Consider the following 17146-nt stretch of genomic DNA (forward strand, 5'->3'; position numbering starts at 1 on the left):
TCAACATGAAACACTACTAAATATCCAAAATCACCTTTACTACTATCAAACTCTCATCGAATTCAGGCAGTACTTAGTTCTACATCTGTCTACACATCTTTACATCAACCTAATACAAACCAGTATAAACTGACCGTTGAATGTATGAAAAGATCATACAAAGCAAGACCAAGACAAACTGGTTTTGTATACTTTGATGTGTAGCGTTGTGTACATTGATTCTGTTTATCCACTGATAGGCCCATTCTAGCAAATAATAATTAATTACCATAAGTTATGGTTAAGGCAGCCGTAATTATTGCTCTAATACTGATAGGTACATGTTAAAGGATTATTAGGTATTAATTAACATGCTATGATTCAATATTCGGTATGGAATTAGGATATATGGGAAGGTGTGTAGTAAACTACTGATTATATCGTTGATGTCAAGGTTTTCGAGTAAGATTAGAGGTTTTGAGTTGTAAGTTGTTGAATGGTAAATCTGTAAAGAAATGCTTTTTTGCCTGGGTGGTTGCAAGTCGACTACTAAGCAAAAATAGGTTCGATCCCCGAGTTAACATTATAAGTGCGGGTCTGTGGACGGCGAGCAAGGGCTAGCTTGCCGCCCGACCAGAACCAGCGGACTACCTAGCGGGTTTACCGGAGCTCCGGCTCAAAAAGCAGGACTAGCAACGGGGTAATAGGTAGCGGCGGGAGAAGAGATTAGATGTTTTTCCACACTACAAACAAAAAATATTTAAAAGTAGATTTGCGTGAATGGCATGTTTCATATTAGTTGTCAATCCTGTACAAATCAATAGGGTTATAGCCGTAGCTAAATAAATTAATAGTTAGCTCATAATCTCCCCACTAGCAAATAAAAGAGATACTCAAAACCAAATCATCATATTCCTCTCTAAAATAACTACTTTATTACCTGGAAACACATTTACCGATACCACGTAAACCGATCCAGGCCCTTACCTGATTCTAAGCAAGATTCCAATGTTTTTTTTTCTCAAACATCGAAAACGATTTTTCAATTACGTATCCATTCGATTCGGAGTGGAGCCATTTGGATCCTGATCACGTAACGATTCGAGTTGTATGGTACTCGTTCCCCACTCTATGGCGAATGAAAGGGGTGGTATGTTAAACAATTAGAGGTAGTAGGGCTAGTTTCTTTACGTAGGTACGTAATTTGTGTTTTATTTATGTTTTGATTAGTTCTTACTTAGCTATCTTTTTTAATGGATTGTCTGTTGTAATAAATAGGGATGATGAGGGGTATGAAAATTAAAAATCAATTTAGTCCATCAGTTAGGCAATGAAAAAGAATTAAGCACGTATTTTATAAGATAATTCTTAGATAAAAAGAATCTAAGTTTAAGAGTGGGAGTAAATACGTCATTTCTACGTATAAAATGTGCCTAGACTTAACTGTGCCTTGACTTAAAATCAATTGATTAACAATAGCTCCACAAAAAAAAGATAAAAAGAGAAAATAATTCGAACATTCTCAATATTGTTTTACGTTACCATAAACCACTACTAAAATACAGTTCATAATAAAATAAAAAAAGACTATCAATACACTATAAAATGCACATCTCTTCACTCACTTTTTCAATTTATGAGATACCGTATTTTACGCATGGTAACACCTATATTAAAAAATGAATTCTATAGAGCCATAGAGTGAAAACCGTCAAAATCCTTTTTTTATTTGTATCATATTTCTGTACTAAATTCACAGGCTTTTTACGGAAGGCCAGTATTATTCGTCCGTGAAATATTTTAACTAACGGAGAGGCTATTGTATGTTTTTTTTTATATAAAAAAGAGGAATACATTCAATCAGAATATTAGAGGGATTCTTTGACTAATATTGATTTGTTCTGTATCTATTGATACTAGTATTGGTTTTGCTTTTTTAACAAAAAATGTTAGGGATTTTGTAGCTTAGTAGTTTTTTAATGGATTTTTATTTTAGTGGGGAAAATCATTTAGACTTCTCCCGCCTTGATCAAGGTGAAAGGGAGGGCCAGACTCTTACTGACTGAAAAGCACTCCGTCCCTACTCCTGGTCTTCGAGCCCTGGTAACCTGTTGGGTAGTTCGCAGTCCTGGAGTTTCTTAAAGACTGGATATTTGATAATACATAGCTTTTCATTTGCAATAAAGTAAAAAAAAGTCTCAATAACACCAATGACCATATTTGGTCAGCGTTTACTTTGTTAAAAACGACGACCATGTAAAATGTTTCCAAAAAGTGCCTAACTACACAATTATAACAACGACTGCGAAGTTCAACAACCTGTCCGGGCCCATGAATAATGTACGCGTTGAGAATAATAATTTAATTTCAACACCCGTAGCATTAGAGTAACATTTTGTGTAACATTAAGTTCCTGCCTAATATACCAACACATGACAATAAGGACGAGGTCACTGCGGCTGGAGGGCTACTTCAGTTCTAATAAACAGCGATGACTGTCGTTGATATAGCGCTATACTTCATGAAATGTATCTAGATATTTCAAATAGAAAAGATCAATATATTTTCCTCTTTCTTCTTTATCAGTATCTTTCGATTGTTCAGTGATGATTCAGGTTACAAATATGCACACAAATTCACAAACTTTTACACTTACAATATTAGTAATATTTTGATTGTATTGAACATCTCCAATTTAAAGAATATTAATAACGTTTCCTATTCATCTTTCCTCATTCAAATAATCTAATTACCCAATAAATTCCAAGTACAACTCATAAACATTTACCTGTTTATACACAAAAAGACGTATATAAAACCATAATTATACACACCATATTCTAACACCTATTTTAAAACAAATTTCCTTACCACAACAATGAATAACATTACCATATTAAATTTAAATTTTATAACATAAGCGACGCGACGTCTTAAATTGAAAAGGCTAAGTAATTTCAATTCCCTAAAGTGGGCCTCAATACTTATTTATTTCTTCCTAAACAGGTATTTGTAAGGAAGGTAAAAGCTTACTCGTAAATATGTAGATTTATACGTAGACGTATCAATTTTCTTTTTACTCCCCGATCTTGAGGTTTTGTGTTACAATTTTATTTCAATCGATTTTTGATGTGTTGATGGTGTTTATATTATGCTTATTTTTTATTGTTTAGTGTATAGATTATTTTATTCCTTTAACAATATTGAGAATTATATTATTGTGTTTTACTGCCTGAGATGTGCTATGTTTCGTTGTTGTGGATGTGTTTGGTTTTCACCAAGCATATTCATTGGTACACTTAGTTTAGCACTCGTGCAAATGGAGTCAGTTAAGCTAGGTTTTTTGTATGGAAAAATACGTGCAATGTATGAATGCTATGGGTGGCTTCATGCTTCCCTACTATCGATACATCGCATACAAACTGTGCATCTTACTCGCACAGCGACTTTGCGGCAGCGTCGTGGTCGATGCATCTTCGTAGCACAGTTGCGTAGCTGTGGTACTAAGATGCATCAGTGGAAACGGTCACATAATTTCAAAGCTTAGCACAGAAGATATTACATTATCGTAGCATAGCTACATAGCACATCACTGGTGGAAAAACACCCCAAGTGACACTTTTTTAAAAAACAACATCAAAATGATTATCTGTTAATTCCATAAAATTAAACATAATGTAATGTTGTAGGATCATAAACCCTGTAAGGCTAATTTTAATATGACCTTTTTAAACCCCCTATATAAATACTAATTACCTAACCAGTGCTTTAATTTCTAATTTAGGTTTCCTGAACATAATAGCTGTGTTTAACGTTGCGTGGAGTTATTTATACTTTGATAGTAATTCTAACTGAATCGTCACACCTTATATCAGTAGGCAGAGGTGCACATTACGGCATATAATGCCACTGTATAATATATATACACATTTCACCATTTGTGTTATAGGTACCATGTAATAGGGGGTGAACTTATTGCCATATACTATGCTTAAGACAGACTTCGTGCTACTGCTGAAAAAAAATTAGAAAACTCGAAAAAAGCCCAGCAATTCTTAGGCCGACCCGGAATCGAACCCCTTATCCGGCAGTTGCACTAGTTGATACTCGACTAACAAAGCAGTTATTAATTCTAAGTTATGTATACGAAACAATAAAATACAAAATTATATGGCTTATGGTTAAATAGCAGTAACAATGTTAGATTATAAAATTGATTAACAATTTTCAAGAGCTAAACGGTAAAGTCCATCTAATCCATCCAATCAATAACTGGACAACCTTTAAAAAAAATTACAACAAAAAAAAATATGATTATGAAAGAGATTCCCTTTCAAAAATATAGACATAGTACACACGAACTACGAGTAAACCCTACTTGACCCCAACAAGTGTGTTGGATGCAAACCTTATTACCGTGTTTAATCCTCTTATGAAGACTGTCCCCCTTTACCTCATCCCCAAGCTCCCACCTACTCCCCCACCCCTTAAACTCCCTCCGAGATGCGAAGGGGATCTTGTATTTTTAATGCGCAAAGTGTTTTTGTTTAAAATTTACATCAATTTGGGACTGTCGTGCGTTAGTCCGAGGTTTGCATGGATTCTGTTGTAATGAATTACGAGTCGGATTTTTTTGTTATTGTGATAAACGTTGCTTTGTGTATGCTATTTGAGATTGTGGGTGAAAATGGGCTGATGATGATGAGTGTAATGTATTTTATATTGTATAAATACATTAATTATTATGTTATCGGCTTACTCTCGTAGCTGTTTGACGAGGAACTCGACTAGTTTCAAACCATGCTAGAGGTTCATATTCATGAGCAGCATTCCGCGACACACGACACGGCGACTGTCGCGCTGCTACTCAGTAGCAACATAATAATTAATTTAGTATGTCTTACGAAAGTTAGTATAAATAAATACATGTTTAGTCTAACTAGTGAAACTATTTCTTGACTGTTTTGTTGTCGAGCGCTCGTAACTGTTCACATTTATGATATTACTATCTACTGCAGTGGCTTTGTCCGCGATCCCGTGGGATAAATAATACCCTATCATCCAAGTCAGCAGACCAGCATCCTCTGTCTGTATCAAAATCCGAACAGTAGTTTCAGCGTGATTGACAGGCAAATATCCATAGAAACAAACTTTCACATTTATAATATTAGAGTCATTCCGCCGGATTTGCCAGTTAAGTATGTTCATATATGTATATAAAATTCTTTGGAATTTCTTTTACTCTCTTTGCTATGCTGGCCACTTTTCCGTTCTAGGAAATCTGTGTAAGTAATGTGGGCCAGGCCTGACTGATTTAAATAACGAGGTGACGTTATAAATTTCTGAGTCAGTTAGAATTATACTGCGATTATAATAAAAAAAAAATACATGATTGAATAGCTATACATAATATATAAAAGTACCGTATCTATCTTAGAAACACTATTTCAAAATATTGACTGTACTCTACTTGACTGACCGACAAACTGCACATTTGGCGCGGTGGCTGGGAAACCGGCTGCCGCGCATGGTGTAGCGGTTTCAATTCCCGCACGGAATAACTCTGTGTGTGATCCACAAATTGTTTTTTTTGGATTTGGGTGGCATGTGTATGTGAACTTGTATGTTTGTAAACGCATGACATAGGAGAAAAACATAGTGTGGAACGTAGAACAACATTTCATTAAAAAATAAAACTTATAATAGTACAATTATTATAAAATGGACGTTTACTTATAAATAACATTTTCAAATAATAACAATAATAAGCATTAATTTAAATACCATCAAACAGAAACAGTATTACGCAAGCAATAACGTTTATTTTCAAAAATAATGATTAAGTAAATATTAAATGTAACGTTGCAAAATGAAAACGGACAGAATCTTAACATTAATTACTTGAATAATTAACTGTTGAAACAGAGCGACATAAATTACTATTGATCACTTCTACTTTGTGTACGCAAACAATTTCGTGGAAAACTTGAATCGGTGTTTCATGTTCAATGTTGGATGTAGTTATTTATAGAATAACTTGGTTTGTGTTTAAACGCGTTAATACATAATTATATATACAGACTGTCTCACGCCTTTTATCCCCAAAGGGGTAGGCAGAGGTGCTCATTTTGGCACGTAACACCACTATATAATGTACACCCACTATTCACAATTTGTGTTATAAGTCCCATATAATAGGGGGTGATCCTATTGCCATATATGGGCACAATCCAGACTCTGTGATCTGCGATCTATATTAGAATTTTATATGATTAATCAGTATAACTATAATGGCGTAAAAGACAAATTTGTAATGTCTTATCTGAAAGCATTCTCTGTTGACATAAACTTAACCTAAGACCTTGAGATTTGCAGTAGCATAAAACCAACAAAACGAATGACTATTAAGAACACACCACATCGAAAAAACGAAGAAAAATTCATTTCACACAATGCCGAAGAATGAAATCATTAATCAATGCATACAAAAGTTGAAATAAATCACTAACAGCCAACCACTAGTTAACTTAGTACGTACTTACTTACCATGTATACTTAGGTACAAAATCGTACAAAATTTTATTTTAATTTAAAAAAGCAACGTCACGCCTTTTATCCCCGAAGGGGTAGGCAGAGGTGCTCATTACGACACGTAATGCCGCTATACACCCACTTTTCACCATTTGTGTTATAAGTCCCATGTAATAGGGGGTGAGCCTACTGCCATATACTGGACACAATTCCAGACTCCGTGCTACTACTGAGAAATTTTCGAAAAACCGAAAACACCCCATTAATACTTTGCCCGACCCGGGAATCGAACCCGAGACCCCCTGTTCGGCAGTCGCACTTGCGACCACTCGACCAACGAGGCAGTCATTTTAATTTACAATATAACATTTAACTTGTTTATACCGTTTACAGCAATTATTTCTGTGGAGGTTTTAATACTGGTTTCGGTGACAGGTCGTGGCTGCCACGAGCGCCCTGGGTTTGTTTCCTTTACCTTAAAAATATGGTTTTAAACGCTTGACTACAAAGCTTAATATGTGTTAAATATTGCAGAAGTTAGATATACGGAAATTATGTACTTGGGTTTTTGGGTGTCATGTAAAGGTTTAGGACATTTTATTAGAAAGTTTTGAGCAGGCAGTTTAGGAGTGAGTATCCATTATAATTTTCAGTTCAAATACCAATGGATTATGACAGATCCCTCTTTACAGATGATATTCTTGACCAGCAGTGAACATCACTCCCTGCTTTTGATGTATTTCTGTCATAAAATGACTGTAAAACTTAGAGAGAAAGATTTCCGGACTGCCTAACGGGTTACCGAGGCTCCGGCTTGAAAAGCACGAGTAACAACAGGGTGGTTTTTAGTCAGTAATAGTCTGAAGGCGGGAGAAGTTATTGGATGTATTATTTCCCCTTACAAAAATAACCTCTGCATTATTTCAAAACCATACGTGATTCTGAAGCTTAGAGAGATAGTTTTAACATTGTTATAATAAAAAATTCGCCAAACAGTAACCTAGTCTATAATAATTTCGCCAGCTGACCGTCGAATTAGGCAAATCGTTATAGACGAGGCGTATCGTGATCCGTTGCCAGCCTGGCCGAACAATTATACGGATTATCACGCAATGTCTGGTCGGTCTGAGCCAATGGAAGATATCCACATAACGAGAATTATTCCACACAACCATATTATTATCAGTAACTAGCTGGTCTTAATAGAGTAGACGATTATTATTTTTTTTAATGTCCGTCTTGTAGATTATTTTAAAATATTATACATGTATTTTTAATTTCTTGCCGAAACTAAAACTTTTTGTGATGCATTGATTTATAGGTGCGTTTTATAATGTAGACATTACATAAGTAGCTCACATTCCTAAATTTTGATTCGTTTTATCCTAATAATATGTTTTTTTACATGACAATATAAATAAAAAAATACGTGTCTAATATTTTTTCATTGCCTAATTAATGGACTAAACACATTTGTAATTTTCATACCCCGTCATCATTCGTATACATTCTACATTGAATTTTTTTTGTTTGCTAAAAACTGGGATTTAAAATTGACATAGAAACATTAATGATAACGTTTAAGAAAAAAAACTTCAAAATAAACCATAAAACAAATAAGATTTTTCTATCGTGTTTTTCTTAAGACATGCGTCATTCTGTGTACATTGCACTAATACGTGACACAATGGATACCAACCAGAGCTACTCGTGGCGTGACTGTGCGAAGAACAGCACAAAGCGAACGAGGTTAGGACTCAATTATTATCCGTTTTAATTTCTACGGCTTTTTCAAACATTTTCCCTTAACGTTTAAACATAATTACAGCGAATTTTTGACTTGTAGGCTGGCTTTAAAATTTAATTAAAATATCATAATTGGAACTCAGTTTCAACTTTCAACGGGCATCTTTCATCTTTGCTTTTTTAATTTTTGAAAAGTTTTCGAATGTTGTTTCGCAAATTGAATTTTGAATAATTTGTCAACCTGTAATGGCCATATTCAATTTTTTTTATAAGCTGCTGAAAGTAAAAAATATAACGCAACCATTTTGTGAGTAGTTTTAAAAGAGAATGATGTTAAAAGTCATGAATGCCGTGGTGGTGGTGGATATTAAAAAAAAAGAACAGAGAAATCCTAGGCCATGGCTGTCATCATTCCATTTAGGACTCTATCGCAAATAGATATAGATTTTAAACTACAATATCAATAACAATTTAGATAATCCGAAACAAACACGAACCAATCGTAATAAATCAATTTCGAATACAGAACGTTACTTTTGCACGCTCATGCAATTCCATAATTATTGATGTCGCATTCCGATTGCATAAATTGAATACTTGATAACTTCGTAATGGGTCCGTAAATTACTGGATTTATTGAATTGTCTGCGTTTATGTGTTTACATCGGTACGATAGCTGTTGTTAATGTGCATTATGCTGTGGTAATAAAATAAAAAGGCTAACCAAATATTTAATCAACGAGTCTAAGTAATACTATTGCCATTATAATTGGCTTTCCATTGTCTCTACCTACCCTCATGGGAGACAAACGTGAGGTTATGCATGTTTATGTAATGCCAGTTTGTTGTAACTAAAATAATCTAACATAATTCCAATAACTTTGTGTTTATTGTTTTCAAAACATATGCTTTCAAGTTTTCATATAGTAATAATGTTATTGTTTTTTGATATGGTTGGATACTAGATACAATACCAAACTTGTTACGAAAAGAAAAATGTCTTGTACTTGAAATTATTAGGTCTTCAAACCTAATACTTTTACTCTGATTTAAGCGGTGAAAATCATCCAATGACTTTACTCGCCCTGGGTGAGGCAAAAGGGAGTTACAAGACTCTTACTGACTAAAACCACCTTGTTCCTACTCTTGCTTTTCGAGGCGGAGCCCCGGTAACCTGCAGCTCCGGGTTCCACCTTAGTCTAGAACTTAGACTGATAAAAAAAAATGTAGTGTCTGTTTGTAATATTAAGACACCTTTGGTCAACCTTAAGGGAATAAGACACAATCACACCACGTTACACACATTTATCAATAAGGAAAATGATTTTCCCTGTCTATAAGCCAAAGGGGTTGAAGAAAACGACCCCAATATCAACGGGTCGATAAATAAACGAAGTTAACTGCATTCTTACTTTCTTAAATATTCATGTATAGACACAGCTGTGCCGGCCATTAACATGCTGTTAAATATTTATATTGTGAGGTGAATTATTTCAAAGGAAAGGGGTTTGATGTGATAGAGTTTTGTAAAGATATGGTTGTGTGTTATAGAAGGTTTTGTATTTAAAGGTTTGGTTTTATTTGGTAGGTATAGGATGGTTATTTTTATTTTAAGTTAAGGGAACTTTAATATTTGGAACACGCCCGTTACAACCTCCCTCCACATGCTGGTGCAACTCCTGTAAGCCAGGATCCAATAGATACAACCATGGAGGATACAATAGATACAACCATGAAAACACCGGGACACTGAAGTCAGGCGCGCCGCAGGGACATGAATGACTGACTGGATTTGACTGTCTTAGATCTGAACTGTCTTGGATCCCGCAACGAAGTAGGTGTTACATCACACCTGAAATTTGATATACAGGGATAGAGATGACTTGGGTGACATGGTACTTTTTATCCCACAGAAACGCGGGATTAGCCATTAGCCAGATAGATTCGGAGGATAGGGATTAGCCAGATAGATCAGGAGCTGCGGATTACCTAGCGGGTTTACCGGGGCTCCGGCTCGAAAAGCAGGAGAAGGAACGGGGTGGTTTTTAGTCAGTAAGAGTCTGACACTCCCGCTCGCCTCGCCCAAGGCGGGAGAAGCCATTGGATGAGTTTCCTCCCTAAAAAAAAAGCCATTGGCAGAAGCTAGTTACATATTTTGTCAACATCTGCCAACACAAAAGGGAATTAAAAGCCTTTAACTTCACGTTATAATATTTTTATAATAACTACCTACAGACGTCTTGTAGGCTACGCAATGCCGTTGCGCCTGCCTACTTTGCTCATGATGAAGAGTCCCTCTATGATTCGAAATTAGTAGAGCTTTTCTTCATAAATATACGCTGGTAAACCGTGATTTTAGTTAGTTTAACGTTATAATGTTTTTCACAGATAAATAAAAATACTGTTATTATTTAGACAAATTACCAAACTAAACACAATTACAAAACATAATACCATACACAGCACACGCAAACTGAGCTCAACCTCAACACAAAAAACTGAAAATGAAATCGGCATTAGAAGTAAAAACCATTGTGAGCTAAGACAAGTTAATGCTACAATTTTATTAAAACCCCATTAGGTACTAATGCTTCTGCTGGAGAAAATTACGAAACGGCACGAATGTAGCTCCATTTCTTTAATTGCGGGTTTGTATTGATCTCGGTCTTACGTTTTTATTTCTATCCCACCAATCGCCTCAATGGATGTAGCTATTTGCTTATAATTAAGATAATTCATTGGTTCTCCTGCATTTGTTTTATGTTTCTGTTTTGTGCTACTGCTATTGTTTGTTGTTGCTACTGATTTTGTTTGTTTTGTGTTTGTTTGGTTATTTTGTTGTTCTTGCTTTTGTTGAGGTAAGTTGTTTGGTTATGGTTAAGTGCCTTTAATGTTATTTTATTATTTAACCTATTATGAATTTTGTATACAAACTTTAAATAAAAAATTGCGCACGTGATCAAAGTTAATAAAACAATCAACTGTGTTTATTGGCATTTTTGTCAACTTGTGGAAGATTTTGAGGATCCTTCTTTTCTTAGGGAACTTTACTCTGTTCTTTAAAAACTCTTCAAATTTGGTTGTTAGACAAATCTCACCACGATTTACATTCAACAAACCAATAAACAAATTAAATATTAATCATATTAAAAGTTTACCATGTAACATCGGTTTTCAGGAGATTGCGTTGTCGAATCGTCCATTTAACAATGAACTACCCCACCGATTTCGTCGCAAACAATTTCGGGAGCAAACGGGGGTGGTGTTTTTAGCCGCAGAGGTCAGGTTAGGGTGGTGATTGGAGTCGACCCGGGGGTAAACAATTAGTGAAAGTTAAACATAGATTGGGTCCAAACTCGATGTATGGGCAGTTACTCATTTGCACGAGAGCACCTAGATTATAGATAGACAACTTGTTCAACGGTGCTCAAACATAATAGATTACAAAGTTCGTCCAAAAAGTTCTGAAGTTTAATTTGGGGTCACTCGTTCATTGATTACTGTGATTTGTAAGGTAACTGGAAGGTTATTGGAGGATTGTTTCTTTGTATTAAGATCAAAAGTTGCGGGATGATTGCAAAAATATGTGTTTTAGACTGTAGGAGTTATGTTGTTAAATTGGTATGATATTATTATGACATCTATTTGACATTTTTAAGATAGTACTACGAAGTATGCCATGTCATGAAAAAATATGGTATCGTCTTCACGCTTTTTATGCCCAAAGGGGTAGGTAGAGGTGCACATTAGGGTATACGGTAATGCCACTGTACACCCACTTTTCATAATGTGCGTAATAAGTCCCATTGAATAAATAGCCTATTCCACTATATCTACCCAGCCAGACCCCTTCACAGCAGTCTGGTCTAGGTCCAAAAAATATGGTTTGAAATACGGCTCTAAAATTATAATAAAGTCGAAGAAAAAATTGAATCCAGATATACTACTCAACCTAATCAAATAAAAACATTCAATTTTGAATGGGCACAAAACACCCCACTAGTTGTGACAAAACCAGAAATGTCCTAACACAACACAGCGCCACTCCATTCAAATCTCCCCTAAAACTAAAACTAAAACAGCAACTGCACTGTCAATAATCTCATTAACATTTGGCTGGAAATGTTCAACATAACCCTAAAATAGTTGGCGTGTTTGCTAGCAAAATGACACATTGCGGGCCAAAGCGGCAAAGTTCGACGGTGATTCGGCCATGTGATTGTTAAAACTTCGCCGAATGTGGCCGGGCGATGTAAGGGTTGACTCCTGGCTGCTACTGAAAGGGATTTAGATCTGGGTTTCGGGCTTTTGTAGTAGAACAGTATGGATTTTGGTTCTTTTTTTGCTGATGGCTGTTGTCAACAATGGGTTGAATTTTTGGATATTTTTTGGCATGGACTAGTGTGATTGGACTTCATTATAAAATGTTGTAAAATTGCAATGATTGATGGTAAGCAATCGCCGTCGCCTATGGACACCAGAAATACGAGAAGCGTTACAAGTGCTTTGCCGGCCTTTTGGGGATTAGGAATTTAAGGGTTGCTGGAAAGATTGGAAAGAGGGGAATGGAGCCCTTGATAACCTCCCTTACACAATGAAACATAACGCAAGCATGTTTCACGAAGGTTTTCTATGAAGCCGTGGTAACACTCCGGTCAAGCCGGCCCATTCGAATTTTCATAGGTAACAATAGAAACTCTACCTACATTTTAAAGCCAAGAAATAATTTTTAATTTTAACAATTTTATTCGAATTCAAATACTATAAACAGTTTTAAATACCATAAACCTCAAGTAAATATGCTTACAAAATTATCGTGGGAACATAGTTCTTCTGTAAATGTGGAACTATTATCGAAGTCGGTCTGCTCGAGTTCACAAGAGCTGAGATAACTAAGTTAACAATAAGAATGTCTTGTACACACGGCTACACGTGGAACTATACGAATCCAATGTATCATGGTCTCGCATTATATGAGTTTTCTTTATATTCGAAGGTCAGGTTAAACTGGTTCTGTTTAGCTTTACGTGTGACCATGCATACTATGGAATTTATTCCGTTTAGTTCCTTCATAGTTCTGCGTTACTTGTAAAAGACTTTTTAATAGTGTTGTGTATTCTGAAATAGATTTTGCTGTGGATTTTTATCTTGGTTGTTGTATATTTTTTTAATGGTATAGTTCGGTAAACGAGCATACGGATGACCTGATGGTAAGCAATTGCCGCCGGGCATAGACACACCGAAACACAAAGGCATTACAAATGCGTTGCCAACGTTTTGGGGGTTAGGAGTTTAAGGGTTGTCGGGGAATCGGTGATTGGGAAGATTGGGAAGGGGGGGGGGGTTGGGGCTCCGGTAACACACTCACAACGAAACACAACGCATTCGTACCGAAGCATTAAGACTTTCCCCACTTTATATTCCCACATTTCTATAAACCTAACTGTTTCTCTTAATTTAAATTAATTTCCAGATTCCCACGTGGTGAACCGAAAACTGATCGATGTGCCACAGTTTGAGCGACCCATCGGCAACCATACCTTCCACATAGGAAAAGAAGCCGTCCTTGGTTGTTCTGTCATTAATCTAGGAAAGCATAAGGTAAGAAATTGTACCTATCCTATTCTTTGACTGGGTTTACCATTTAATGTTAAGTCTTTTAATCTCAAGAAAGTATACCAGTTATATTCAGGATTTCAAAAAATTAAATTTCGAAAATTAGCTAAAAATCACGGTTTACTCACGTAAATTAATAGAGAAAAGCTGTATATGAGCAGCGCAGACGCAAACGAAAACGCTGCTAACGCTTTATTTCACTCGGTAATCAAACCCTTGCTCAAAAGACTACGACTGCCAGACTATAAAGACAGTCAATTTCTTCTTGATTTTTCCTTTACCTTAACTTAAGTTTATGCATGCAAAGGTGTGTAAAACATGTCCATAAAATAAAATATTTTATTCAAATTGTTCACCATAAAAGCCGTTCTTCTTTAGAACTCTTTGGTACGTTAAAACTTTAATGAACAGAGCATCTAAGACATTAATTTGCTGGCTGCTGGTCATTACGGCATGTTTATAGCCAGGTGGCAGGAGTTATAGCCACCATTAGCCTGTGACGTAGCTCATGGCACCCGTTGTACTTGATACGATTAAAATTTTACGCTTTTCCCATCTCTGGCTCTTGAAAGTTAAAGTTTGTATAACGAATTACTATTTTCTCTTTATATTGGCTGTTGGATGGGGTTAGTTGTGAATGTGAATTTCTAATTTTGCTGTACTTATGTGTGTTCAAAGAGTTTTTATGAGAGTAAAAATGGCGTTGGTACTCCTCCTCCTCGCGTCGTTATCCTCATTACTGAGGGTCGTGATTCCCTATTTGAGGGATGATCTTCCTCCGAACAGTTGTACGCCACTTATTTCTCTCCTTGGCCGAATGGAGGGCAACGTGTAAGTTGGTCTCCAAGGTCGTTCGGATCTGGTCAGTCCACCTAGTTGGGCTAAATGGCGTCGGTACTATGATTGTCATAATAATATATTGTTATCAAGTAAACATGCAGCGTTGGACTTACATCCACAAGGTGGAAAGACGACCTGATTAGATCGCAGGGAGTCGTTGGATGCAGGTCGCTTCCACTCGGCCTATCTAGAAGTCATTGGGGTGAGGCCTATGTTCAGCATTGGGCGTCTTATAGCTGATATGATGATGATGATGAAACACGGGTATATTTTCTCTAAAAGTTACCTCTAGTGTCTAAAACTTAGTTTGCATAGAAATGACACCCAGACCTGAAACAACGATTAGGATCAAACAAAGAGTTGCTCCGTGAAAGAAACGAACACGTAGTGCGCTCCGACCAGTTACCCAGTCACCACCATGTCACCATGTCACCATGCATTCGGATCAGATCGATACGTAGTGCAAAATCATTCTTACTGAAAACCTTTCGTTGTCTCTTTACTCTAGGTACTTAATTACAATAAGAGTAATTAACACGAAGTGCCATTTCCCTTAATTATTATGACGCGGTTTCATAATTTAATTAATTGGATTTCCTTTGGAAATGTAAGTGATCAAGATAATAAATTAATAATATGGTCTACTTGGCTTTCAGTGTAAATATTTTTTTAATGTTATCTGTATGACACGTTAAAAAATAATAAAGTAAAGACCATTACCACGCAGTAAGTTAAACATAATTTATACATATGTATGCCATACAAATATTATTAAGATGGGTGAAAAGCTGAAGGTTGTATCGAATCAACACGCCTTTTATCCCAGAAGGGGTAGACAGAGGTGCACATTACGACACGTACCTAATGCCTCTTTACAATGTAACCCCACTTTTAATAATTTCTTGGTACCATGTAATAGGTGGTGAACCTATTACTATCTATATACTAGGCACAATTCGACACTCCGTGCTACTACTGAGAAATTTTCGATAAGCCGCATAAAAGGCCCAGCAATACTTTGCTCTACCTGGAAATCGAACCAGGTAGTCAGTAAGAGTCTGACGCTCCCTCTCGCCTCGTCCAAGGCGGGAGAAGTCATTGGCTGATTTTCCAACCTAAAAAAAACAAATAAAATTAGGTTGCAAATTGAACCAAATAAAATCATTACTTCCTACTATTCTAGATTTCTTTATTTCTAAGCTATAATAAAAACGGTTAATTATTTTTATCGTACAAAAACGTCTATAGATTTGAGATATTACCGAAACAAATTGCCTAGCGTGTTTCTTCTTCAAGATAAAAATAACAACGTAATTAATGGAGCTCAGTTAATTAATGTAGCGTATTTTTAAAGTAGAAGCATGTTATCAGATTTTATGTTCTAGAAAAATAAAAGATAAATAGTGCAATTTCTTTTAGAACCACCTTACTCGTATCTGGGTTGATGTTTTAGCAAAGTGGGTGATTTTTTATATGTCTGATTGAAGCTGGTAAACGAGCAGACAGATTCCCTGATGGTAAGCAATCACCGCCGCTCATGGACACCTGAAACACCAGAGGCGTTACAAGAGCATTGCCGGCCTTTTGGGGGTTAGGAATTTGATGGTTGTTAAGATTGGGAAGAGGGGTAATTGGGCCTTCGGTAACCTCAGTCATATAACGCAAACGTTGTTTCACATCGGTTTTCTATAAGGCCCCGGTAGGGTAAGGTTTGGCCTTCTCCGCATGAGAAGAAGCTTCTTGTGTGGCCACTTATACTTAGGCTGCTGATATGATGTGAAATAACTGGTTGACTCCGATTTATACAGAGCCAAGAAGGGAAAAATGTTATAACTCGTATAGAGACATGTTCAACCTACATACATACAATTTATTATTTTATGTTTGTACGGGTGCCCTTCGAACAATCCTATTTAACTTAACACTGAAACAAACTAACTACAAAGTTGGTGGTAACCAAAGACTAAGGATATACTGGAAGTGACTGTCCACGCACGTGGATCTAATAGCTATAAGTACTCAGCTCAGGCAACATACGTAGGTACGTATAAAATTCTTGTTTTTTTTCATCTAAAAGTGTTTTTTTAAGGGAGAAAGTCACCCTATTTTTTCTTTCGGTCTTGGACAAAAGGGAGTGTCAGACTCTTATTGACTAAAAACCACCCCGTTCTTACTCCTGCTTTGAGCCGGAGCCCCGGTAAACCAGCTGCGTTTACTGAAAATGTAGACGGAAGCTTAATTGTATTTTGTACCGTTTTTTTATGGAATAAATACAATGTATTCCGTTTTTTGTGAGGCCGTAGTATCGAGCTGGCTTTACTTGTAAAGCAAACATCATCCTATTTTATCACCAAGAATCTATAACTACACATAGAAATGCAAATCCAGATCAATATTCATCAACTGCTGTTATCGAAAACAAACTATTTGATTT

General features: G+C 36.1%; 1 protein-coding gene across 1 annotated transcript in view; it reads left to right on the plus strand.

Annotated features, from left to right (window-relative positions):
• The window catches only part of LOC118274322 (neurotrimin), a 137706-nt gene that overhangs the window by 88424 nt on the left and 32136 nt on the right, over positions 1 to 17146 (plus strand). The window contains exon 3 of the mRNA XM_050705066.1: positions 13730 to 13857. Coding sequence (XP_050561023.1) covers positions 13730 to 13857 — 128 coding nt within the window. The remainder of the gene's footprint in view (positions 1 to 13729; positions 13858 to 17146) is intronic.

Source organism: Spodoptera frugiperda, chromosome 3 (assembly GCF_023101765.2).
Source record: "Spodoptera frugiperda isolate SF20-4 chromosome 3, AGI-APGP_CSIRO_Sfru_2.0, whole genome shotgun sequence".
Taxonomy (NCBI): domain Eukaryota; kingdom Metazoa; phylum Arthropoda; class Insecta; order Lepidoptera; family Noctuidae; genus Spodoptera; species Spodoptera frugiperda.